Source organism: Aureobasidium pullulans (assembly GCF_000721785.1).
Source record: "Aureobasidium pullulans EXF-150 unplaced genomic scaffold scaffold_3, whole genome shotgun sequence".
Taxonomy (NCBI): domain Eukaryota; kingdom Fungi; phylum Ascomycota; class Dothideomycetes; order Dothideales; family Saccotheciaceae; genus Aureobasidium; species Aureobasidium pullulans.
Genome location: NW_021941023.1, coordinates 477338 through 501933, shown reverse-complemented (window position 1 = coordinate 501933; position 24596 = coordinate 477338). Strand labels below are relative to the sequence as shown.

Here is a 24596-nt window from a genome sequence, read left to right as displayed (position 1 = left end):
GAATGGAGGGGAGGGGCGTACACGAGAAGATGACTTTGCTCTTGAGCTTGCTTTTGCGTTTTTTAAAGATACCAGGAGGGCTGGAATGGTTTGCACTTTTGGCTTGGCGTTGGCAGGACAAGCATCATCATGAAGCGATGGATACTGAAATGTGGCTCGGAGTCACGGTGAATAGCTTCTTGATGGACATGACAGTAATATTACAAAGTTTTGAACTATCAGAGACGTGTTCGAATGCTGTTTGAAGTGACAGACTTGCATCGAAGTGATACGGAGTAGTGAAGCTGCTTGCTTGACTCGTGTTTCGTTCAGCAGTTGCAGCAAAAAGTCGGGGCAGCTCCAAGTTTGGTGTTCTTCACAGTCGCAGCTCGGTCCCCAAACAGCAAACGCGCATTAGCAACATTTCCGTCTTCCTGTCGCGACCATCCTCCCTCGACCATCGCCCACCGCATGTCAAGATTACATGGAGACACAATGGCCTTGACTGTGACGGCTCCACTGGCGCCTTGTGTCTACACCGAGGCTCGTCTGAACATTGAGCCGACCTACTCCAATTCGACCCTGCACATCCCGACAGAGGGCCAGTCCTCGTTCTTCTCGCGCAAACGTTCAAGGAGCGACGAAACTCTTGCCGACGCAGACGAAGATGCTTACGCGAAACGCCATCTGGCCACCGAGTCCTCAATCTTCTTCCGTCGCAACAACAGAAACCCGCGATGCTTCCTCTGGCGCGTGCTCGAAGAGGGAAGGCTGCTACACATCCAGAGCGTCGACCTTGTTCAAGCGCGTAGAAACACCCAGGAAAGCGTCATCACCTTCGCTCTGAGCTTCAGCAATCCCATCAGACCCAATGGCGTCGCCTTTGCCGATGCTGTCGAGCGCGACGCTTTGGAAGTCTTCGTCCTGACGACCAACAACGAGCTTTTCACCTTCACCCTGCGCAAAGACCTCCTCTTGCGCGGCTCACTCCCTTCGGCCGCCGAATTCGATCCCGCCAGCTGTTACAAAGTCTACCAATCACCCTCATTCAGCTTCCGCACCCCCTACAAGCTCGTTGCTGAAAGTGCGGTACAACTGCTTGTATCGCTCAGTGACGGTGGCTTGCTACGTCTCACGCGAAACGTAGGAAAACTCCAAGGTCAAGAACTATGGCATGAGACTTTGTTCGGCGAGTCTGGCTGGGGCTCGTCCTTCAAAACTTTCTTCTCTATGAGAGGCCACAACACTATCAGATTCAATGGCTTAGACCTCGAGCCTTCGACCGCTGCTGCCATAGCCATTTCGCCTGACACGAACCACGTCTTTACCGTCTGCCTGGACCACACCCTCAAAGCTTGGAACACAAAAACCGGAAAGTCTGGGGTCCAGACTGATCTTCTCAACGAGAATGATAGAGAGACACAATCTGCCCAATCACAGTATCTTATGAGTCCTGCGCAAGGTACTCTTCTCAAGCTTCATCAAGTTGACGGAAGTCCGGACGGTGACATGTACTACGTTGTCACAAATTCGCCAAAAGACCATCAGTTCAAATTCTGGGCAGTCATGGATCCCGATGACATCGAGCTGGGCATACGCGACGTCCAACCGGATACTAAGCTGATCCCCCCGCTTGACGAGTTGATGAACACAAATGCCTGGCAGCTTGTCGAGTACCATGTTCGTCCTTCAAAGGGCTGGCGCAACACTCAACTTTGGATCAGAGTCAGATCTGGTGCCATTTGTAAGATATTCACCCTCACCTTCGACCTTCTTGCCGACTCTGAGGATCTCGAGGACGCGTGGCGCAACAACTGGGCCTTTGTCGACGATGGCTCACTTACCATCGAGTCTTTGATGAATGACCCCTCCTTTCCCGGTGATGCGGATATTCAACTTGCCGTAGAAGACTGTTCCAGCCTTAGCGACAGATGGCTCGACTTTCTCTTCTATCCTGGCAGATTTAGTGTGCCTATGCTCGAAAGCGCCTTGCACATCTACAAAAAAGGCCTGAAACTCTCCTCTGAACCATCGCGGTCGCTCAAGGAAAGTCCACTCAAAGGGAGAATCTGTGATGCTATTGCTGCCAAAATCAGTGTTGACCAGACACCCGAAGGCCATCTAGACTTTGACAAGTACCAGTCAGAGATCGCTTCGCAGTGGCATGTCTTCTTTGGCCTCGTTCGGCACCTTCATACACGACGTGGCGATTCCCTATCTCTGGCGTTCGACACAGAGACCGATCTAGCATGGTCGGTCAGGGCGGATCAGGTTGGCCCTGTGAGGCAATGCAGCGAAGTTGAGATTATGAATCTCAATGAGGATGTTTTCCTTACTCAAGAAGATCACTCCATCGTCAATTCGATGCCTCTGGCGGACCATTTGATCGACGAGTATAGTGTGCACGTTGGCCGTCTTCTCGCAGGCGCAAGACTATTCAGGAGGGGCCTGTCATCAGATTTCCAGGCGCTATTTGTGACGGCGAGCGCAGCAGATGCTCTCAGAATTGGATCTGACGACACAACACCAAACGGTACTCAGGATAAGCACCTGGAAGACTTAAGACAGCTCTACGATATCTGTGCTCTTCACACCGAAGTGTCAGATGAAGATTTCAACCAACTTACTGATTCTATGCAAGATCTGGGAGGTCTTGGCGAGCTGGACAATGAGCTCTTCTATTCAGCCATTGAACGTCTCACTCAAGCACAGCATGGTGCCGATGGGGACCAAGCGCTCACCCGTTACGGAGACAAGGCGACTATCCGTGGCGCTCAGGATACGCTCTCTCTGACCCGTGATATCATTCTCGACCTTCTTGCCTTGGTTGTGTTCATGGCTGGTGATCTTGAGACGGAAGAGTTATCGCCTGCATTCAGACCATCCGAACTTTATGAACAACTGATTGTTAAGCTCAAGGAACACAACGTTTTGTTGTGGCTTGCCAGCAATGTGCGAGAGGAGCCAACAAAGAAAGCCAAGGACACTATCGACAGCACTGTTTCGAAATCCAACAAGTCTCAGTACCACCCTACCTTAACGGTGCTTGAAAGCATCTTCATCGGAGACTGGCACAGCTTGCGGTTCCCAACCTCGGCGACTCTACCTTCCCTGATTACTTATTGGTGTCGCGCATGGACGTATGGAGCCAACATCTCCACCGCTTATAACGGTGTTGTCACCCATGTTTTGGGAAATCTCCTGAAGCACCAGGACTACGATCTGGCCACAGACTTTCTGAGATTCGTACCGGAAGGACCTTGGGCTTCATATCTCCGAGGAAGACTGAATCTCGCAATCGGAGAATACGCTGTGGCTGCTGAGTACTTCAAACAAGCAGCCGAGCCTCTCGCTGATAAGAGTATTAACATTGATACTCTGGACACATCCAACTTGATCGATCTGCAAGCGCGGAACTTCTTCAGCGATGGACTGCCTCGCTACTATCTGCACATATCATACCTCTTCGAGCGTAGCAGATTACATGCATACACAGCTGACTTCGCTTCGCTCGCGGCGCAAGAGTTTGCAGTGAACTTTGAAAACTTCGATGATAACTCACTGATCGACCTGGACACTCGCAAGCAGGGCATGCATGGTAGCCCGGCAGCCACCAGAGTTAACTTGGCTATGGAGGAAATCAAGCTGTTGCGTGTGCGCGAAATAAAGGAGGACATCCTGACGCGCGTTTTCAACGCCTCGCTGCAGATCTGCCGGTACAAGCCTGCGTTTGATGCTTTGCTTGTCTTTGGTAATCCTGTGCTACGCAAGACCTCACTCCAAGCTCTTCTGCAATCTCTCATCTCAACCAACAAGATGAGCACGCTTCTATCTCTGCCATTCCCAGAATATCTCCTTCCCGAAGTGGATGACATTCTACTGACTTTATCACGCAAGCACCTTTCATTCTCGCCTACCCCAACACCAGGACAACCCCAGTACCATCAGGTCATGTACACGTGGCGCATCCATAACAACGATTTCCGTGGAGCAGCTGAGATACTCTTCGAGCGTCTACAACGTCTTAGACATAGCACCGCTAAGGTATTTGAGCCTGATGATGAAACTCTGGTGGAGGCGTATTTGGTCCTCATCAACACGCTCGCCTGCTGTGGCAAAGACGAGGGATGGATCCTTGCAGAGAGAATCGAGGAGGAGTATCAGCGTGGCAAGGTTGTATCGGCCAGCCATAGCAAGAAACGCAGGATTGTCACGTTGGAGGATGTGCGCAAGGAGTACCAGGCAGAGTTGGACCGCAGAAGCGAGATGCAGCAAGGCAGATTCGCACTAACTGCAGGAGACGAGATGGACATGTTCTAAGGGATGTTTTTTATGATAGTGCTTCACTTTCACCAGGTCACCATGCAAGCGACAAGATCAAAAGGGTCGGGAGGTGATAAAACAGAAATGGGCAGGAAATCAGGCATAGCGCAGGAGTTTATGGCGTATAGTAAATGTAAAGATAGTTGCAGCTGTATCAAGAAAGGTCTGCATGTTTGCCGAACCACCATTACCCTTCGATATCCCGTCAAGTGGCACGTATCGATCAAGCAAACGGAATTACTGGCAGCAGTGCTCAACTTATGGCAGCTGGAGAGAGAGGAAAGAACAAGCTATGACGAAGGGCGTTAGGGCTGTGCCGAAGCGGCCGAGGGTGAGATTGGCGGAGGTCGGTCACATCACTGGGCAACAACGACAGGCATTGAGTTGGCCAGAAATCAAGCAACGAACAACAATGTCGAAATCGACCTTCTTTCTCGTGTCGCTGCCGACGTCCATCTCACAATCAAATGACCGCGACGAAGCGCTCACGGCGTTGAGATCCGTCGTGTCCACCGACAACGGCACGACGTACCCATTCAGCATCCCGTCGTTCAAGATTGGTACTCTGGATGCGCTGGTACAGCAGGCCGACGACCTGCAGAAGCTGGAACAAGGATGCAAGGGTGTTGTGGAAAAGGTGGCCGACTCGCTGAAGAACATCCTTGAGGGCGACGAGGACAAGATCGCCGACCAGAAGAACGTCAACGACAAGCCCGTCGACCACTACCTGCAGAGCTTCCAATGGAACAAGGTCAAGTACCGCGCCGAGAAGCCCATCTCGGAGCTGGTCGACATGCTCCAGAAGGTGGGTACCCTCTTTCTTCATTGAAGTAGTCGCATTATCTAATTGGAGCACTACAGGATATCGCCAGCATAGACAACGACGTCAAGACCAAGTTCAACCAGTACAACTCTGCAAAGACCTCGCTGGCCTCGGCCCTGCGCTCGCGCACCGGAAACCTTTCTCAAAAGTCGCTGACGTCTATCGTCAACCCGGACAAGCTCCTCGCACCCGACGCTTCGGAATACCTTCAACAACACTTGATCGCCGTCCCCAAGAACCAGGTCAAGGATTACCTACAGAGCTATGAATCTCTGTGCCCTATGGTCGTGCCCCGCTCGTCAGTTGAACTGGCCAAGGATGACGAGTTCAGCCTGTTCGCTGTCACGGTCTTCAAGAAGCACAGTGCTGAGTTCGTCCACAAGGTGCGCGAAAGACGCTGGACACCGCGTGAGTGGAAGTTCAACGAGGGTGGACGCGAAGCAGAGGAGCGTGAGCAACAGAAGCTTGAGAAGGACGAGCGTCGTGTCTGGGGTGAGGCTCTCCGTCTCGGTCGCACTGGCTACAGTGATGCTGTCATGGCCTGGATTCACGTCCTTGCTCTGCGTGTCTTTGTTGAGACGGTCCTGCGCTACGGTCTTCCTCTGAGCTTCGTCTGTGGTCTTGTCAAGGTAAGAAGATGCAACGCCATCCTTGACATATACATAAATGCTAATTTGAAAACTAGACGGACAAGAAGTTGGTCGAGAAGGCCAAGAAGAACCTCGATGGCGCCTACTCACACCTTGGCGGAAACGCTTTCGGTCGCGACAAGAAGGGCAGAGTCACCAAGGACGATGCTCAAGTGGCCAACGACCTGCAAGCAACTGGTCATGCTGGTGAGGACTACAGCGCATTCGTCTTCTATCAGTTCGAGATTGCATGAGCACAGCATATTGAACTATACTCCTTCCTGCCTTAGTCATTCCGGCCAGCGTTCCCTTTCCCACTTCTGTTTTCCTGTCCATAGACACTCTATACCCAGCCAAATTTCGCAGGTTGTCCATACAAAAAAAAAAGAACTTAGTCAGGTTCGTCGTCTACTTTTTGAGATAGGTACAGTACATGAAGACGTTATATGCGATTGGTAATGTAGAAACCGACAATATGGGTATCAAGAACATTTAAGCAGCCTGCTTCAGGAGACCCTCCTTCTCGAGGTACTTGGTGATGATGACAACAGCCTCCTCGACGCTGGTGTTTGCCGAGTCAATGTGGATCTCGGGCTTCTCGGGGGCCTCGTAAGGAGCGCTGATGCCGGTGAAGTCCTTGATCTCGCCGGCGCGGGCCTTCTTGTAGAGACCCTTGGGGTCACGCTTCTCGGCCTCCTCAACGGAAATGTCAACGTAGACCTCGATGAAGGGGAGGGGGGTGTCGGTGTTGGCGGCCTGCTCGTGGAGAGCACGGGCGGTCTGACGGTCGGCCTTGTAGGGAGAGATGAAGGAGGTCAGGGCGAGGCAGGATGAGTCGGCGAAGAGCTTGGCGACCTATACAGATAAACAGTCAGGATTCAATTCATATATCAATGAATTACAAGAGAAGGAAACATACCTCTGCGATACGGCGGATGTTCTCGTTACGGCTCTTCTCGTCGAAGCCAAGGTCCTTGTTGAGACCGAAACGGACATTGTCACCGTCAAGACGGTAGGCAGCAAGACCCTGCTGGAGAAGGTGCTGCTCAAGAGCAGTGGCAATGGTCGACTTGCCAGAGGCGGAGAGACCGGTGAACCAGATGGTAGCACCCTGCTGCTTGCGGAGCTCGCTACGCTCCTTGCGGGTAAGACCAGCGTGCCAGGTGATGTTGCTATTGTTCAATTCACGTCAGAAATACTGCATAAAGATACCTGATCGAAGGCATAACTTACGTAGACATTTTTGAGATTATGTGGTGAAATATGGAGGGGTTGAAGGAGGGGAAAAAAGATGGTTCCTGTATGCAAGATTCGGAGGGGCAGTTGAGATTGTCCGATTGCGTAGTCCTCCCCACCGACACCGCCAGCACGTCAACACCAAGCCACGCCACAGCGCTCACTGGGCAAGAGCCTCTTCTTTGACTCGTCGACTCGAGCGGGTCGGTCCGGGTCGAGCTAACCTGCCCCTCGGGGTTACCGTCGGCGAAGGTCGGGGGAAGCTCCTTCCTATGCGGGCGCGGTTACACGAACCTATGTGGTGCATCCTTCCGAGAGCCTCACTCTTATCGATTACTTGTCAAAGTCTGTCTGTTGACTCGATCCATAATATCCATAGTTCAATCGGAACATTTGCTTGTACAAGAGACGTTCACAGTTTCGTCAATTTCCATTCACATTTGCCCGCTTTGCTTCTCCATCACTGGACCTACTCAGTCACTTCCTCGACCATGTCTGCTATGCGTTCTTCTATCAAAGCAGCGACCCCTTTGCTCCGTGCTTGCGGTCCTAATGCTGTCCGCCGAACACACATTGGCACTCATGCGCCAGCTGCGAGATTGACTCAGTTGCCTAGTAGATCGCAGTGTGTCACACCAGCAGCAGTACGATGCTACGCCTCGTCGACTGAACAAGCCAACTCTAAGACAGGTCTTTACGATCTTCATGTTTCCAAGGGAGCCAAGATGGTCCCCTTTGGAGGATTCATGATGCCCGTTCAATACAGCGATTTGGGCGTTGGTGAATCGCACAAGTGGACGAGAGAGAAGGCTAGTTTATTCGATGTCAGCCACATGTAAGTTCGGCTTCCCCTGTTATTAAGTTGTAGTCGATCCTCTTTGAAACGCCTTGACCAACACAACGTTCCTTCCTTCAGGGTTCAATATCACTTCACTGGACCCGGAGCAACTGCATTTCTCGAGAAGATCACACCAGCAGATCTGCAAGCACTACCACCTCATCAATCTACCCTTTCAGCATTGCTGCACCCCCAGACTGGAGGTATCGTGGACGACACCATCATCACCCGCCTGACTGAGGACAAGTTCTACGTCGTCACCAACGCCGGTTGCAGAGAGAAGGACGCCGCTTTCCTGACCTCAAACTTGGACGCCTGGAACAACGCAAACCAGCCTCGCGTAGACAAGTACGAACTCAAGAACCAAGGACTGGTAGCTCTGCAAGGACCTCTGGCCGCCGACATTCTTCAATCTGTACTCGCCCCTTCCTCCGATGATATTGACCTCAAGTCCCTCTACTTCGGTAGCTCCCGATTCCTCACCCTCAGATTTGCGTCCGGCGAGACTTCCAAGCCAGTTCTTGCCTCTCGCGGTGGATACACAGGTGAAGATGGCTTCGAGATTTCCGTTGCACCCGAAGACACTGTCGCAGTCACAGAATTGCTGCTCACAGCTGGCGGACCCGAGAAGCTGAGACTCGCAGGCCTGGGCGCCAGAGATTCGCTCAGACTGGAAGCAGGCATGTGTCTTTACGGCCATGATCTCGACGACAGCACAACACCAGTGGAGGGCGCTCTCGGCTGGATCGTAGCAAAAGCACGTCGTTCGGCTCCTCGCAATGAGTTCAATGGTGCAGAGGTCATCCTCCCTCAATTGGTCCCTGTCAGCAAAGGTGGCAAGGGCGTTTCCCGTCGTCGCGTAGGATTGCTCGTCGAAGGCGCCCCCGCACGCGAGGGTGCACAGATCGTGGATGCTGAAGGTCAAGTCATCGGTGCAGTCACGAGTGGATGTCCTTCGCCCACACTGAAGAAGAACATCGCCATGGGTTATGTCAAGGATGGTCAACACAAGTCTGGTACCGAGCTAGGCGTCGTGGTCAGAGGAAAGACGAGAAAGGCTACAGTCACAAAGATGCCATTTGTGCCTAGCAAGTACTGGAAGGGTGGCATCTCACCTGCTTAGGTTACTTCAAATCGGAGAAAACACTCATGGATGCAAGCAAGGAGGTTGGACTGAGCAAGATAATTCAACACTGAGACGATGCACGAAAACGATGACTTTAACATGTCCAACACAAAAGGACAAAAGCAGCTAAATACAAGCAAGCGATTTTCGCTCCCCACTCTCTGGTTGCACTTTTCCCAAAGCACTCATGCATTTTGATGATTATATTCATAGCTAGAGTGTCCGCAGGAGAGATGGAAATCCGTGTTCCTATAGAGCAGTGTCAAACACAGGTTCCGTATATGCGATGGATGTTGAAAATCATCCTGTCTTTTTACATGTCGGTTTAGGGGCTTAGTCTGCGCTCAGGGATGTCGAGAAAGATGCAAATACAGATTTCCCTTTTTGTGCACACGCATGTCAATTCTGGAATTTGATATCAAGAGAAGGTCGATCATTGGTTATAAACTTGTATTTGTAAAGCTAAGACTAAGCAGTCATCCTAGCTTTCTAAGGCGAGTACAAGGATTTGAGAAAATGACAGAAAAACAAAAGCTATAGGATCACCTGATTTAGGAGGATCATGCAAAGAGAACCGCCAACGCCGCGCTATCATGCAGAAAGAAAGAAACAAGCAAAATTAAAGAATCGTTTGAGTAAAGGCAACAATCTTATCCACAGAGAAGAGAAGAAAGTCAAAGGAGAACAGAGCACATCAGGCACTCTGCGGCAGCAGCAGAGGTGCGATGAATCTCAGATCCCAGGTTCTTGGGTCGGGTCCGAGTTCAGATATGGGTCTGTCCTTGGCTCTGAGAAGATCATAGGCTGAGACGTTGGTACGTTCGATCCAGGCGGCCGCGAGCTGCAACTGCGACTCGGCAGCGGGGCCTTGGGTCTCAGAGCTGTAAGCCTTGTTGTGCGAGCTTGGGATGACGACCAGACTACCAGTGTGGCGGACTAATGTGGCAGGAGGAAGACCGCGCATGCGGAGAAGCAGATGCACGAGGTTGCTGAAGGATTCACCCTGAGGCCAGAAGTGGTTGGGTGCTTCTTCCAACGCCCAGTCTCCTGGACGATCGGAGGTCTCACCAGGAGATGCCACGGGCTGGTGAGAGGAATCCTCGTTGTTGTCTGTGGTCAGCTGAGCGTGAATGTCGTCGTTGGAAGAAAATCCGGTTGGATCGAAGGAGCGATAGAGACCAGTCATGCGCTCGACGCAATTGAGCAGGATGACGGCAGCGAGGAAGGTCAGAAAAGAAGACGACTGTTGACGTTGCAGGAGACGGCGCTCAAGCTCATTCATGACGAACTTTGCTTGCTTCTGGCAGTATCGCTCGGCGGCATGCTGCAGCTGCGCGTAGATGACGGTGTAGTCTGTGGAGTCTTGTGAGAAGGCCTTGCGGTCCGACTGGTTCTTGTCTGAAGAAGCAGATGCGCCTTCCTCGGGGTGCTCGCCGTGGACAGCTTCCATGACTGGAGGGTGGTTGGGCTCGTAGAAGATGGACCAGATGGGCTCATTCGAGATCAGAATGTTTGTAGCAGCCCAAAGGTTGATCAGCTTGCCAAGTAGAACATCATTGTGATCAACACTCAGCTCAGTAGCAACTTCGAGAGTGGAGCGCATGAAGGTCGAGGGTTCGCGCGAGATGCACTGCATGATGACCATGTGCAGGTAGCGTTCCAAGGTGGCAGCCAGCGTGTCTGGGTCTCGACGGTAGTTAAGCATAAAGATGAGAGACGGGGCGGTGGGAGGTGTCATCAGAGCGGGAAAGGTGGCATAGATGTGTGTGTCGGCAAAGAGGGTGACCTCGATTCTTCCAGGCAGCTGCATGGGCTCGACGCCTTCGAGGGCACCGAGGACGGTGTGGTGGTCCTTTGCATGAAAGAAGGAGGACGAGTAGAGAGTGAACTCTTCGGCAATACGAGAGCGGATGCATGCGTTCTTCCACAGTCTGGCACTCTCGATGTTCCGGCAGGTGCCGCAGGGAGTGCCTTCAGAGCAGGGCTTCTTCAACATGCGACAGCGGAGGCAGGCGCCCTTCTTGCGCACAGTCTGAACTTCCTTGCGTCTCTCTTCAGTAAATCTGCCGCGCACCTTGTTCTTGTTGGCGCGTTGCAGCAGACCGAAACCGCCATGGTTGACGGTGAATGCTGGCTCTGAGTAGTTCTGCGAAGCGGCTTCTTGTGGCTGTGGTGTTTGTGTGCCAGTCGATTGCTGGGAAGGATGATGGACTTGGGCAGGAGACTGCACAGGCTGTTGGGGCGATGGCTGTGCTGGTTGCTGTACGGGTAGGTGTGGCTGCTGAGACTGTTGTGCTTGTGGTGTGTTTTGAAGCTGCTGAGGCTGTTGTGACTGCTGACGTTGGTGTTGCTGAGACGACTGGGACTGCTGAGGCGAGTGCTGAGAAGGGGCGTCTTCGATGTGATTGACGAAGGAGGAGTAGTCTTCGGACTGTTGTAGTTGCGGATCCACGTGTTGATGGGCATGGGTATGTTGATGCGAATGCAAGTGTGAATGCAAGTGTGAATTCGGGTGTGGCAGCGGGTGCTGGCGTTGTGGAGCAGCGTCAGATTCAGCTCTGCGCTTTCTTGACTTCTTAGGGTGCAACTGCTGGGCCAAATCCGTAGCAGCACTTGCCGTGTGCATCAAGGGGCCGTTGTCCTTCTCTTGGTCCATGTGCTGTCTCAGTTGGGCTACCAGAGCCTCTTCGTGCTGACCATTGGCCTGCAGTTGACGCGAGACTTCGGCAAGTGCGTCTAGACCCGAGGGTTCACGGCGTGGCATCAGAGGAAGATCTCCATCTGATTGGGGAGTTGTGTTGTTCGAGGCGGTATAATTGTCGGCGGGCTGCCACAAAGCGCGTGAGCGGTCCTCGTCGGTGATGTTTGGGCATTTTTCAAACAAATGGCGTGTCAAACTGTCGGGTCTTCCTTTGGGAAACTGGGTTTGTCTTTGTCAACAACAGCATACAAAGTACTCGAGCATGCTCACTCACCACCTCGCCGCATCTTTTACAGCTGTGTTCGTATCTGTTGCTCTGGTCGGCCAACTTGGCGCCTCTCTCGAAGAACTCGAGGATCAAGGCGTTCGGCTTACGTCCCATGTTTGCGCGACACTCCACCTGGGAGAGGGCAGCGTGGTTTCGATTTTGTTGTCGCTTCTGAGACCAATTTAGCTATCCATTCGCGACAAAGGCGGTGACTGAAAGACCAGGCGGTGAGACACCAGAGCACGTACCACGGTGTTCAGAATGCTGTCTTGCACTGGAAGCTAATGCGATGTCAACCAGATCGCCATCCGAGAAGCTCAGCTAGACACGCACGTACCACCACTGTCGCGAGTGCACGGCCCTCTCGGCTAAATGCCGGTCATCGTCATCCTGTTCGGAACTCGAATTCTGCTTGACTGTTTACAGCTACAACTTCGACTTCGCTTTGAGTATCTCCTTCTGGGTCAAGGCCTGGACGAAGCCATCAGACATCTGCGACCTCTTCTCTCTGGGTGTAGTTGATCGAAGAGCCTCCAACTGAGTATACTCGTCTTTCCAACGTCTCAACTCCTGCAAGAGCCATCCACTGCACTGATCTGCCGTTTCCTCTGCTCGCTCCATCGGCATCAGATGTCCGCCACCTTGCATAACATACTCCTGGACACGGCCCTTGACTGTACCTCCGCTACCTCCTGCACCCATTCCTGTGACTTCCAATTTGTCTGCTCGGTATTTGGATGTGGACAGATCTGACTCTGTACCAAAAACGTACAGCACCGAAGGTCGGAGGTATGGCAACTGCTTGAACAGGTGGAAGCTCTCTGGCCGATAGAATGGCGAGACAGGTGGCAAAGTGACATCGACATCTGGGTGCGTCAAAGGGTTTGGATTTGTGTCAGGAGCAGGATTCGATAGAGTCACGAAGTTGCCTCGCATGAAGGTCATGACCTCCTGATGTTTTGTCGTCTTGAGCGTGACTTCGATCTCGCTCGTTTTGCTGGGTGACATCGTGCTGCCAGACACATCTGCACCTATCGCTGGTGGTGTTGATGATATTGCGATGTTCGGGTACAGTTTGGTTGGCAGGTCTCGTAGAGCGTGATCCATCCAGCGATCCAGTACACGTCGATCCCAGGTTTTGAACATGGGCGATTTCTCGAATGCTTTGCGGGCCGCTGTTCGACTTGGCCATACGTCTCTCCTTCTCGCGGACAATCGACCTAGATTGTAGTTGCTGAGGGCAGTCTCCTTTAGAACCACGGGGTCAATCAAGACCAACGTGCTCAACAGACGAGGGTGCATTAGTGACAATGTGATCAGATGTGCTCCTCCCATGCTGTGTCCCACGCCAACTAATGGCTGAGGCATTTGCTCGCGGAAGTGATTGATCATCAAGAACAAGTCGCGAGGATGATCGAACCACGATGCTATCGAGGTTAGAATTGAGTTAGGAAGGACGATGCAGACAACTCACGATCGTTGCCAAGTTTGTCCTCATTGAGAACACTGGATTGACCTTGATGTGCTACGTCCGCAATCCAGATGCTACGGATCTTGATACCTTCGGCCTTCAGCCTTTGGTGCATCTCATCCCACATGGGCTCATACAGTTCCTACAGCAAATTCTGTTAGCGCTCTTCTTCGGCTAAGAGACGTCTGAGCTACCTTTGGGAAGCCATTAGCATGTGCAGCAATTATCGTGACATCTCCTTTTTGCGGCGATAAGTTGTCAAGCGGGGTGTACTGCTTGATGGCAAGATGGAGCGTGTCCTCCTGGCTATCTGCAGTCGCGAACGGGTACTCTCTGATATATGCACATGGCAACGTATGCTCTTGAATTCTAAAGGTTGAAATGGACATGATGATTGTCTATGTGAACGACTATGATGGGATACAGGGAGATGGCCGAGTTATTGATCGAGTCGCTCGAGAGTTTGGCCGAGGTTCCCCAGAGATTACCGAGGCGTCGGTTGATCGTCATACCAAGCGCATTGGGTCTCCTTCTCTTTTGCATCAAGCTCCTATCTGCAGCCATACTTGTCCTGCGATCCATCCATCACAATGCATCCGGCCCTTGATCCGACCCTTGATCCGACCAAATGAGGATGTTGGGGGCTATCTATGAAGGATTCAGACACGAGATTGGGTCTCCATCTTACGAGCTGGTTTCTTTCCGGCCGCGAAGATGCACAAAGTGAGCCCACTGCTCGCCTTGTAAGATCCCACTCGAGTGAGCATTTCACTGGAGATCCCGCGTGTTTGAAGAAACACATTGCAGTTTGACAACTATCGCTCGACAGTACGCAATTCTGAGGGCAGAGTCTCTGGGGTGAGACTGACAAGCCCACTGCGTGCTTATCCGCCGTGTCTTTCTTGAAGTTCATTTTTTGATACCTCTCACAGTACCTTGGCATGGGTTGCACTTGCATTGGGCCACATTGTTGTTCAATAGGCTCCAAAGATGAGGGCAGAACTGCGTGACTGAGGGGTATCTGCCACGAGCGTGTCCATAAAGAAACACATCGCCACGCTTCGCTGTCGACTTCCAGACCGTGTAGTTGGGAGGGAGGCTCGTGAATACCAAGTTCACGTCGTACAACTCAGCTGCAAATCATTAGTTGCTGGTAGGGTATTGTATTGGAGCGGCGACCTTACAGTATGTCTCGCTCAGCATCTTAAGATAGTGGCTAGGGTCTTGCTTTTCCAGACCGGTGATGGGTGCAGGAATCTTTTCAGACTTGCCGTCGCTCCAGTAGATGTATTGCAGAGGGACAACGATCTGTTCTTTGTTGGCAACCTTCTTATCGATGATGTCCTTGGTCTCCTTGAGGGCATTTGAATCCATGGTCGCGTTTTGGGTTTAGCGTAGGACCTTTGTGGCTAGCGTAGACGAAGTAAACATCGCTTAGTGTAAAGAAAGACATCCGGGCTTTTGTCCGTGTCTGACCGCCAAACACCGGCAACTTGGTCTGACTGCGAAGTGTTTCCGTGTTATTCTTCTCACTTTTGGCTTGCGAACATCGTCTGTGGTTTTGGGTAGTGTCGAATTTCGACGCGAATACGGCCGTCAACAATCATACATGCTCTGTATCACTATCATGATATAGATTCAACACACAAAACACAAAAAGAAGAATTCCAATCACAACCAAAGAGCTTCCTGACACAATTAGGGATGTCTCTAACAGAGGCCCAGAGAGCAGTTGCCGCTGCAGTTGATGCGGAGTTCATGAGACCACGGTCCCCTCGACCCTTACAACCTTCCAAAGACTATCGACCAAGACTACGACCCGCTGCCAACATCCGTCAGATCACTGAACACAGAGCTCTGAATCCCGTCAACTTTCCACATCTTGCAGAGTGTCTCGACGACCTCATCGAGGCAGGTGCTTCCCTGAGTGGTTCTGACTCTGATGGAGATTCAGATTATGAGCTACCTCCGCCCAGATATCACCGCGAAGGCAAAGAGTTACCGCGCGAGATGATTGCCTATTACAACAGAGGTGTAGCAGAGTCGGCCAAGGAGTTGGAGGAGCGACCACTATCACCTGTTTCCGACACTGAATATTTTGGGCGCGAGACTGTTGAGCCTGAGCCGGAATCTGATGAGGATCTGGACTCACCATCGCGCCAACTCAAGGAAGAACTATCGCAAATGTCACAATCAGAGTCGCCTTTCGTGGGTCAGGTGGAGGATCCACTCGCACACCCGGAGGTCCTTCTGTTTATCCGACAAAGCCCTCAGGTGCCGTCCTCGATTTCCGCAGATAATACGTTGAAGCCAGGAGCCCAAGCCACCTGGTCTAATAAACGCAGACGTCTGGCATAGAGGAGCATGCGTATTGGAGATCAGAAGCTATCGCCTACCTTAGTTCACGAAAAGGCACATCCAGACGCAAAGCAGAAACACACACAACATCTCGGCAGCACAACCAACATGCAACAACATTTACCAAAAGAGACGAGCGACACTCCCCTACATTGATTTAGCATTGCCAGCGGACGATTCTATGATTCCACGCCGACACGAAAACTTCACAGACCCGCGTGGATGTCGAATGTTGAGTCAGCCAAAGAGGCAATGTTCGTTCGCATGGACAGCTACTTGGCCGATACACTGGGAAAATGAGAGGCTGCACATCGAATCGTGTTGAGATCGGCGGCAAAAGACCAAGCAGGACAGGGCTGTATCATCGACCAGGCGCAGCTCACGAGGCAAGCTTGGAAATCGGAGTTCTGCCCTTGATACGTCCTATAGAAAGCCGAAACCTGCCAAATATGTGTCACAACTAACTCAATCACTCTTGCCTCTCAGTCACAGCCCAACCTTTATATACCACATATTCCAGGATCCTTTCAATAAGCAAAAACAGCCGTGGTAGTGTAGTGGTTTAACACACCCGTGGTCTTAACACGTGCGCAGTCATTCGTTGTTACTCAACGCCGTGTCAGTCTAGATCCGAGGAGGTCGCGGGTTCGATTCCTGCTCATGGTGCTTATATCTTTTTTTTTTTTTTGGCTCTTGGAATAATTCTTGCTGGTGGGTTCCTCGGTATTTGCTTTGGTGTGTGAATTTAAAATTCTAACAAGATACCGAGTATCCTAGATCTTTCGCCCTCTTACCGTGTGTGGATTGTGTTCACGATGGGCTTGTTCTTAATCCATTCCTGGCCGGCAACATTTCCAGCCCGTTCTGGTCGCTGTAGTGTGAAACTTTCGTGTTGGGGATATAGATTAGTGTATGGCTCGTCGCCGCCACCACGACTTTAACCAGAGCTTTGATATGGACATGTCAATTTGGAAAGACGTAGATGTATTGAGGGATGATATATCAGAATCATACAGACATGTCGCGTTCGAGACGAAAATTTGACCTGTCCACCAAATTTCCCGATGATAGAGACCTGCATGCCTATTCTCCATTTCCCATATTCTCTCTGACTTCAATTGTATTGTCTATCACTTTGTCTGCCGCCTGCATCAAGCCTAGTACACTTGTCTGCACCCAGTGTGACAACATCGGGTACTGCTCGGAGACCTGCCAAGTCACTGATAAATCATCTCACCAGATTGTCTGCCACGCCTTTCAGAACTTTAGCGACAATCAGCGCCCCAACCCTCACTCCAAACGCGGTATTCTACTCCCATCCAATGCCGCAAATCCTCAATTCGTCTGGCTCGACACAAAAAAAAATTAACATCTCGGGCGTCGAGCACTATAGTCAAGGACTATACGGCGCGAAAGACCAGCTGTCTGACAGTGATGATGTTACAGAAGGCAGTGCTTAGATAGTAAAGTCTTTGTCCCGACACGGATATGTCCGCTGCCACAAGGAGACACTGGTTACTCATGAGCCCTACGAGGCTATCATTCTTCTGTCATGACAGAACAATTTGCTACTTACGCATATATATTGTTAGCTGAATATGGCTATAAGATCTCTGTCCAGATATCATACATCAGATCTCAGCCACAATGACAAGTTCTAAGTGGTGTAAGTTAGCGAATGAAAGATTGAACATGTACTATGAGTTAAACTTACTGCCCGCCCGCGGGGCCGCTGCATGAAATCGTGAGAGCGGAATCGCAATCGCAATCTCTCCACGTCTTGCAAGGAGGATGTGCTGATGGTAGTGGAGGTGGCGGAGGTGCCTCTTGAGTTGAAGACGGGGGTGGTGGTGGTGGTGGTGGTTGTAATGGCTCGGAGGTTGAAGACGTGGGTGGCGGGGGAGACTCCGAGGTAGTAGAAGGGGGCGGTGGTGTGTTCGATGTCAGTTCTGATTGGCGTTCCGAGGTAGGGGCAGGAGCGGAAGATGCAGCTATGGTGCTCGACGAATCCACAGAAGTCGTAGTGGCCGCTGAACTGGTGTCGGCTGAAACTGTTGCAGAAGTTTCTGTTCCAAAGTGTTCTCCATCGGGCACCGGCATGGGGAAATCACTTGGGTCCCAGCCTGGTACATCACAATCTTCCTCCTCGTCCTCGTCCTCTTCTTCTTCTCCTTCATCTTCCTCTGCTTCGTCCTCGGCATTGGCGGGTGGAGATGGAGGTACTGGCGTACTCGAAGGCTTCGAGGCAAGTGAAGGAGTTGCCAGCATGATCGGTGGCAAGATCGGAAGACGGACTGTGAACTTTGGTATGACGGTCGCCGGAGGCTTCTCATCAGGTAAAGTGATTGGTTTGGGTGGATCAATGACAGGTATCGGTGTAACCTTGTCTCCAGGATTGTTGATAGTCACCCACGAGAAGGACACCATGTCAGTGGTAATAGGAGGGAATGTTATAGTCTGATCTTTGGTCGTGACCGGATCTGGGATGATGGTTGTTGAGTCCGTCAACGGGAAAGGTGGAAGCATGATGATACATGGTGGGCTGCATGTGACTACTGGTGAGCTCATTGTCCAGATGTGAGGGACCGTTATAGTGGAGATGTTGGATGTATCGGTTGAACTAAGACTTGCGCTAGCACTTGGACCGGAGTGTAGTGAAGACGGAGTCGCAAAATTGGAAAAGACAGATGATGTGCTATTTGAGCTTGCTGTAGAATCGGATGCATCGGATTTGGTCGAGAACATCGAGCTTGTGATTGTGCTTGATCTTGAACCAGTAGCACTTGTTCCAGAACCCGAGCTCTTCGAGATCTTGATGATACCCGAAGCCGTGGAGTTGAGACCGAGAGTTTGTGACATTCTCCTTGATGACAGAGAAATATCCGAGATACTTGAATTTTTCGAAGATACGGGTGTCATGCTCGCGATCCCTAACTCAACGATGCTAGTTGTTATTACTGATGCACTTGTATTTGCTGCTGCTACGCCGATAGCTTCTGTTGACGATGATGTGGTGTTTCGCGAACTCAAAGAATTGGTGATGCTAGATTGAGTACTCGAGGTGGTCTTTCCGTTGTTTCCGAGCAGCAAGGTTGATGAAGCGAAGGTAAATGAGGTCTGGTTCGCCGACGATAGCGTGATGATCCGGGAAGCCCCTACGTTGGATGCTACACGGGAAGTCTGGTTACTCGACCAGGGCTGCAGAGAGGTCACTTGGGTCAAGTTTGACATGCTGAAACTTGATGAACGCGAACTCCAAGGCTTTGAAGTCGTGAACGATCCAGAGTAGAGCAAACTTCCAGATGTAGATACTGTCCGTTGATAGGTTGTGGAATTATCCGAAATTGTGTTTGAGATACTTGAATAGCTCAGGCTGATGTGACTGCTGCCTGTACTTGAATTAGAGAAAAGAGCAGGACGCGTCAAAGAGGCTGATAGTGGATCAGATCGGATAGGATCGAAAGAGGCAAGCCTCTCTGTGGCATCTACAATTGTCGATGTCGAGGGTAGGGTAGTTACTGTCGCGTTGTTCGGGAAGATCAATTGAGAAGCCTCTGTTGGCGCTAGTCGAAGGCTTCTGGCGCTGATATCAGGTCTTGTGAGCGAGATGAATCCCGAGGTCCTGGAGGTATGTGATTCGCTGGGGTCAGAATTACTGCTAGAGTACGGTGCATAGGAGTCACCGCCAGTGGGAAGTCTACTTTTTGATTCAGAATCAAGATCCCTATATTCTTGGCTCGCGTTGGCGGCGTGTTGGATCTGGAATGCGGCTACGACTGTTAGCATGAGATTATCTCCGAGGCGGCTTTCGGAACTTACATTGCATGTCAAGATCGCGCCTTGTGTTCGACATGTCGACATCTCCATCCTCATCATCTTCTTCATCGTCGTCTTCTCCCAACTCCATGTATGCGAAGCGAGGTTCGTTCGGATCGCTGAATGTCTTCAGTTTGAAGAGGAAAAGGTCACCCTTGAGTTTGGAGAAATGGCGCTGATCATGTCAGTAAGTTCCACTGTGCAAAAGTTGAAATTGACTTGTATCACTGACAGCCAGTTCGCTGAGGGCACCAGCTTGCATGTTCTGGTCGCTGACAGGATAGTACATATTCTTTGCGGCCATCCAGTTGCTTTTTGCAGCGCTGCCAGGCGTTAAGGCTTTCCATTGCGATAGTAACCCACGTGAAGCAAGCCAGTCATCCTGCCATCTTACATCCTTCGCACATCTTGACCCTTGTGGAGCACAGTAAGTCGTTGCGCTATATGTCAACCCTGCGTTTGGATCTCCAGCAAGGCCAGTACCGCCTTGGATAGTACTATTGCCCCATCAGTCTAGTTCTTAAAGAAAGTCGAAAGGATTTACCTCGCGAATGGGAACTCATCACAGGTGTACATCAACCCACTGGGAGTGCCAGAGTAGTCCTCAATCAGATAATTGCGTTTCCTTCCATTCATCCCCATGTTATATTGCAACTTATTGGAGATCTTGTTGGGCCTCAATCTGTTGCCATCAGCGTTCCTAGTCGAGTCGCGCACCCAGACATCGGGCTGGTCAACTTCTGGACAAGTGTGCTTTTTGTTCCAGGTCTTGGGACAGATTTTACCCCTGCGTGAGTCTCTTCTGTCTGAATCTTTGTCATATACCAGTTCCATGTCAATTGTGCCAGCGTGAGCCCCGTGCTGTGTTAGTTCTACGTTATTGCACAGTGAGCCTGCAAAATGGCAATTGTAGAAGACAGTAGGTAGTGGCGAGGCGACGAAGACGCTGGTCGATGGAGCTTCTGCTTCGGCTGACCACCACGCCGTTGGCTTGCCATTATTGACCTCGACTGAAGTTGCTCTGTTGTATTGTGCAACTGTCGGTTGAATTAAAGCCAGACACACAAGGCCTGTAATCTGTCGAGACCTGTCAGCAGGCCAGTCTTCGCACTGGAACATCGTGTACAAACCTCAATAAATTTAGGCAACATATCTCTACCACTATACTTCTGCCAATGGAAGTGCTTACTGGGTCCCGATCAGATCCCAACAGTGTTCTGACCTCCAATCTATACTCTTCGTGTGTGGCTCCATGATTTATGGCGGCAGACTGTGCATGATTAAATGTCAGAGGACATGATCTTAGCTCAGGCATCGCTGCCGTTTGAGCCATGTTTCGTAACCTTTATTGCGACTCATGATACGGGACCAAGATCAAGATTGATCGCGGCTCGATCGTAGGCACGAAGAGTGCCTCCGATCCTCCTCGTACACAAGTTTGATGAAGCCTTTGGCATCCCCGTGTTGCTGATGATGTGTTCGTTCCCTTCGCTGAGCATGTGGTGAAGAGAGGCATCTGGATCAATCTTGTGGTCAATCGTACTTCTTGTTCTTGGCAATGAGTAAAGTCATGTAGCCTTTAGAATGACACTACGGTTTTAGTTTATCAGTCGTGGGAGACTGATAAAGATGCAGCTGGAAGGGGAGGGAAGTTATGGCGTTGGTAGCATAACACAGGACGCTTGAAAGGCAACGAATTCACCGAACACAATTGATTCGACCTACTGGTCGCGCACGAGTGACGCCTCCATGTACCTAGCTCGACTTCCTGCTGGGCGTATCAGGATCCAAGCAGTCAAGCAGTCGAGCAGTCACAACCCGAAGATGAGAAAGGCGGATTTGTCAGGCCCCTGCGGCCCAACCGGTGCATTGGCTCAAAAGTCCAAGACAGGTTTCCATTTCGCGAATCTATTCTTTAATTTGTTTACAGCAAGGTAGAATTAATAAGGTGAGAAAACGGAAAGAAAGAAAGCATGTCACAAAAGAAGCTACGACTGGCTGACTTGCGTGCGTAGCAGCCAGTTCGGAAGGTCAACCAAGGAGGTCAACTGGAGCTATTTTCGTGTGCAAGAGTCGTGGAAATCTTGGCGGCGGGCGTCGAAGCCGATTAATGCAACTTTTGGATTTTTTCAATAAGACACGTAGATAGAAGAATGCTTTAAAATCTTTAAAATTATGATGAGATTTATACGACTTATTTTAACTCTATCTATAATAGAACCTTACCTTATTTTAATAGAGTTATAACTCCTATAAGTATGCTAGGACTACACTATTTTTAACTATAGTTTACTTTACTAGAGGAACTAACTACTTAGTTTGTACACGTAATAAACCTATTAAGTAAGGATATTAGATCCTTACGCTTATAGAGCATAGTTATACGTACGCCTTTCTATATAGCTTAAAGATTAGTAAATTCTATCGTATGTAGTTAGCTTAGTTACTTAACAATAGTAGTAAATAACATTATTACTAGCGTAAGCTCTTATACGTAGTAAGGAAATTACCTATCTTATTATCTACGAGTAGAGTATATCTCTAGCTCTATATAGAACTACCCGCTCCTCTTAATTAGTTCTACTTATTTATTAACAAAGTTAAAAATAGTATAGTCCTAGCATACTTATAGGAGTTATAACTCTATTATAATAAGGTAAGGTTCTATTATAGATAGGTCTATAATAGACTATAATAAGGGAAGGGATAATAAGGTTAACTTAGTACCCTAACGCCTTAGTAAAGTAGGATATCTAGATAGATTGCGCCTATAGATACTCTCCTCTCTTTAATTGATTAATTACTACGCTATATACTATTAGCCTACTTTCGTTAGTAAAGGTCGCGTCTCTACCTTCGGTTAATTCTATAGGCTCTAGGATTACTTCCCTACGCTAGCTAGAGTATTTTTACATACCGTTATACGACTTATTTTAACCCTATTATGTAATGTAAATTTGACAATTTTTGGTGAGGATATAGTCGTTTTAACGCCTCCGAGAGGGTCGCGACGGGTAAAGCAGGGACGCGCCTACCATTAGCGCAACCGCTGCCAAGGCAACGAAAACGTAGGATGGGATAAGACAATGTGTTATATTTGCGCAAACCACGGGTTGTCACGAAAGTTGTAAGCGTTTACGATGTCCGAGCACTTCGAAGCCGTAACGCTCAAATTCCTACGACTCTTGCACACGAGAAAATCAGTCAGTGCACCTCGCCGCCGTCTCAAGGTCTAGGCGTCTTGTCACAACTGAAACTCGTACAAAACATGCTTGTAGTACGAACATGTTCTTGTTTCCATGCATCAAATGCTCAATTTCCGAGGAAGGTCCTGTCACACTATGTTCTTGTGCCCTGTGAGTCGGCCCATAGGTTAGCCAATCCTTTTGGCTTGCTCGACGTTCGCTGCATTTCACACATCGGCCTGACATTTGCACGTTCGACAAAACTTTCCGACTCACAATTCACCGGCCGGAATCACCACTTCCCAGCATGGTCCATATACTACCAGATGTTCTGAGCACAATATTCAGTCTGGTTCGCGAGGAGCAAAGCCTTCATGCTCTTTCCGAACTTTCCACCGTCTGCAGGCTTTGGCGAGACATTGCACAGCCAGTGCTGTGGTCACATCTCGTCCTTACTGCCGATGGTCTTCAGTTACTCGTCGAGAACGCCGGGCGCGCTTCTGACAAGCTCAAAATGGTGAGAAGTGTCACCCTGCATATCGAGGTAGTAACGTCAACGTCCGTCACAACATCGCGTTCCCAGTACGATCCAGACATGTGGGAATCTAATAGGCTACATGGCTTTCCACAGACTCGGGCTCTCCAGCAAATTATCGATCGCTTCACTATTACGATCCTCCCCAAGCTCGTGTCATTGGCCTCGTTCTCCGTCTTCGTCACGAGTCCTTCAGCATCCGAAGACGATCACACCCCAAACTCTATTGGGTTTAGGCTGCAAACAGAAGTCTTGGGACGCTTGCTTAGAGCACTTCCAGCATCTTGTGAAAGCCTCGAGCTCGACACTGGCGGCACGGACTGGTCGCCAGGACGCGTCTCACATCATCTTTGCCCGGATATTTGGTACATCATGCCTAGACTCCGACACGTCAAGCTGAGAGTACACAACTTGTGCAGCCGTATCTTACTTCTGAGCTCCGTGGACTCGAATGACCGTCATGATGAACCGGACCTAGCTAGACTAGACCCGTCGGAAGCTGGAAATTTATTACACGCGGATCTTCTTTCAACGCTTAGCATTTGTATCCTTAGTCGGGTAGATGCTGGATGCACATTTTCTCTCTGTCCAGATCTTCAAGCCAACCTGGACCTCGGACAACAACAACCCTGGTTGATTGGGGGAGGTGGTGGCTATGATACCAAGCCACTCTCACTGACCTCCAATCTTGCTTTGGCATACAAATCAGGTTGCTTCCCCGCTGCTCACAAGATCGAGGTCGTCCAAGACCAACTTTCCTTCATGTCTGATATGGAAGAGTTCCAGGATGATATGTTCAGTATGACAGACCAAGAGCGACAACGTGCTGAATTGTATGGCTACTCGGTGTTAATCCGAGATTGTATCGAAGACAAGACTTATCCTTTGCCCATGCGGTATATCGGTGATGGGTACCATGGGTTATACGACAAGTCGGACAATTGTGTCATCGGAAAAGAGGGGGACTGTATCAGATATGCAGAAAACACGGTCTGGGACGAGACCGTCTACGGAGCTAGGCTGCCCTTTGGTGCTGTTATAGCGTTAGCGGGCGCAACACCAAAACCTCCACCAATGCTCTTTACTAGAAAAGAGTGGAGACAAAGATCAAAGAAGGGAATGCTTTCTTGGCGGAAAGAGGAGGGAAGGACAGGTGTGAAGATAAAACGTGTAGTTCCTTTGGACGGTGTTGATGTCAAGTTTGACTACACGATGATGCCTTTGTTGCCTGCTCGCGGAGAGCGCATACCAGGCGATGATCGAATTGACTGATGGAGATGTTTTGAGACCGTACGATTGGATACATGA

At 50.3% G+C, this 24596-nt stretch overlaps 9 protein-coding genes across 9 annotated transcripts; 5 read left to right on the top strand and 4 right to left on the bottom strand.

Annotated features, from left to right (window-relative positions):
• The first annotated feature begins 219 nt into the window (after positions 1 to 219).
• M438DRAFT_127494 (uncharacterized protein) lies at positions 220 to 4385 on the top strand. Its single transcript, XM_029898797.1, has one exon. The coding sequence runs from the start codon at positions 451 to 453 to the stop codon at positions 4297 to 4299; it is 3849 nt and encodes a 1282-aa protein (XP_029763744.1). The 5' UTR covers positions 220 to 450; the 3' UTR covers positions 4300 to 4385.
• Positions 4386 to 4714: 329 nt separating this feature from the next.
• M438DRAFT_266899 (ATPase, V1 complex, subunit C) lies at positions 4715 to 6008 on the top strand (the record flags this gene model as incomplete). Its single annotated transcript, XM_029900142.1, has 3 exons — positions 4715 to 5107; positions 5164 to 5754; positions 5811 to 6008. The coding sequence occupies 3 exons, from the start codon at positions 4715 to 4717 to the stop codon at positions 6006 to 6008; spliced, it is 1182 nt and encodes a 393-aa protein (XP_029763743.1).
• Positions 6009 to 6246: 238 nt separating this feature from the next.
• On the bottom strand, positions 6247 to 6980 carry M438DRAFT_332059 (adenylylsulfate kinase; the record flags this gene model as incomplete). Its single annotated transcript, XM_029903458.1, has 3 exons — positions 6247 to 6609; positions 6674 to 6926; positions 6967 to 6980. 3 exons carry the CDS (start codon positions 6978 to 6980, stop codon positions 6247 to 6249), a joined length of 630 nt encoding a protein of 209 aa, XP_029763742.1.
• Positions 6981 to 7715: 735 nt separating this feature from the next.
• On the top strand, positions 7716 to 8951 carry M438DRAFT_371941 (glycine cleavage system T protein; the record flags this gene model as incomplete). Its single annotated transcript, XM_029908313.1, has 2 exons — positions 7716 to 7825; positions 7907 to 8951. 2 exons carry the CDS (start codon positions 7716 to 7718, stop codon positions 8949 to 8951), a joined length of 1155 nt encoding a protein of 384 aa, XP_029763741.1.
• A 433-nt stretch (positions 8952 to 9384) lies between these two features.
• M438DRAFT_312244 (uncharacterized protein) lies at positions 9385 to 12088 on the bottom strand. Its single transcript, XM_029902510.1, has 2 exons — positions 11930 to 12088; positions 9385 to 11874 (listed from the first exon to the last, which is right to left on the bottom strand). Exons 1-2 carry the CDS (start codon positions 12035 to 12037, stop codon positions 9649 to 9651), a joined length of 2334 nt encoding a protein of 777 aa, XP_029763740.1. The 5' UTR covers positions 12038 to 12088; the 3' UTR covers positions 9385 to 9648.
• A 212-nt stretch (positions 12089 to 12300) lies between these two features.
• On the bottom strand, positions 12301 to 13800 carry M438DRAFT_342706 (toxin biosynthesis protein-like protein). The gene is made up of 3 exons (XM_029904821.1): positions 13589 to 13800; positions 13398 to 13536; positions 12301 to 13350 (listed from the first exon to the last, which is right to left on the bottom strand). The coding sequence occupies exons 1-3, from the start codon at positions 13781 to 13783 to the stop codon at positions 12350 to 12352; spliced, it is 1335 nt and encodes a 444-aa protein (XP_029763739.1). The 5' UTR covers positions 13784 to 13800; the 3' UTR covers positions 12301 to 12349.
• Positions 13801 to 15098: 1298 nt separating this feature from the next.
• Positions 15099 to 15752, top strand: M438DRAFT_332054 (uncharacterized protein; the record flags this gene model as incomplete). Its single annotated transcript, XM_029903457.1, has 1 exon — positions 15099 to 15752. The coding sequence occupies one exon, from the start codon at positions 15099 to 15101 to the stop codon at positions 15750 to 15752; it is 654 nt and encodes a 217-aa protein (XP_029763738.1).
• A 1638-nt stretch (positions 15753 to 17390) lies between these two features.
• M438DRAFT_362427 (uncharacterized protein) lies at positions 17391 to 20885 on the bottom strand (the record flags this gene model as incomplete). Its single annotated transcript, XM_029907583.1, has 6 exons — positions 20699 to 20885; positions 20113 to 20645; positions 19801 to 20065; positions 19572 to 19743; positions 17467 to 19522; positions 17391 to 17409 (listed from the first exon to the last, which is right to left on the bottom strand). Exons 1-6 carry the CDS (start codon positions 20717 to 20719, stop codon positions 17391 to 17393), a joined length of 3066 nt encoding a protein of 1021 aa, XP_029763737.1. The 5' UTR covers positions 20720 to 20885.
• Positions 20886 to 23060: 2175 nt separating this feature from the next.
• Positions 23061 to 24560, top strand: M438DRAFT_332052 (uncharacterized protein; the record flags this gene model as incomplete). Its single annotated transcript, XM_029903456.1, has 1 exon — positions 23061 to 24560. One exon carries the CDS (start codon positions 23061 to 23063, stop codon positions 24558 to 24560), a length of 1500 nt encoding a protein of 499 aa, XP_029763736.1.
• Positions 24561 to 24596: the final 36 nt, after the last annotated feature.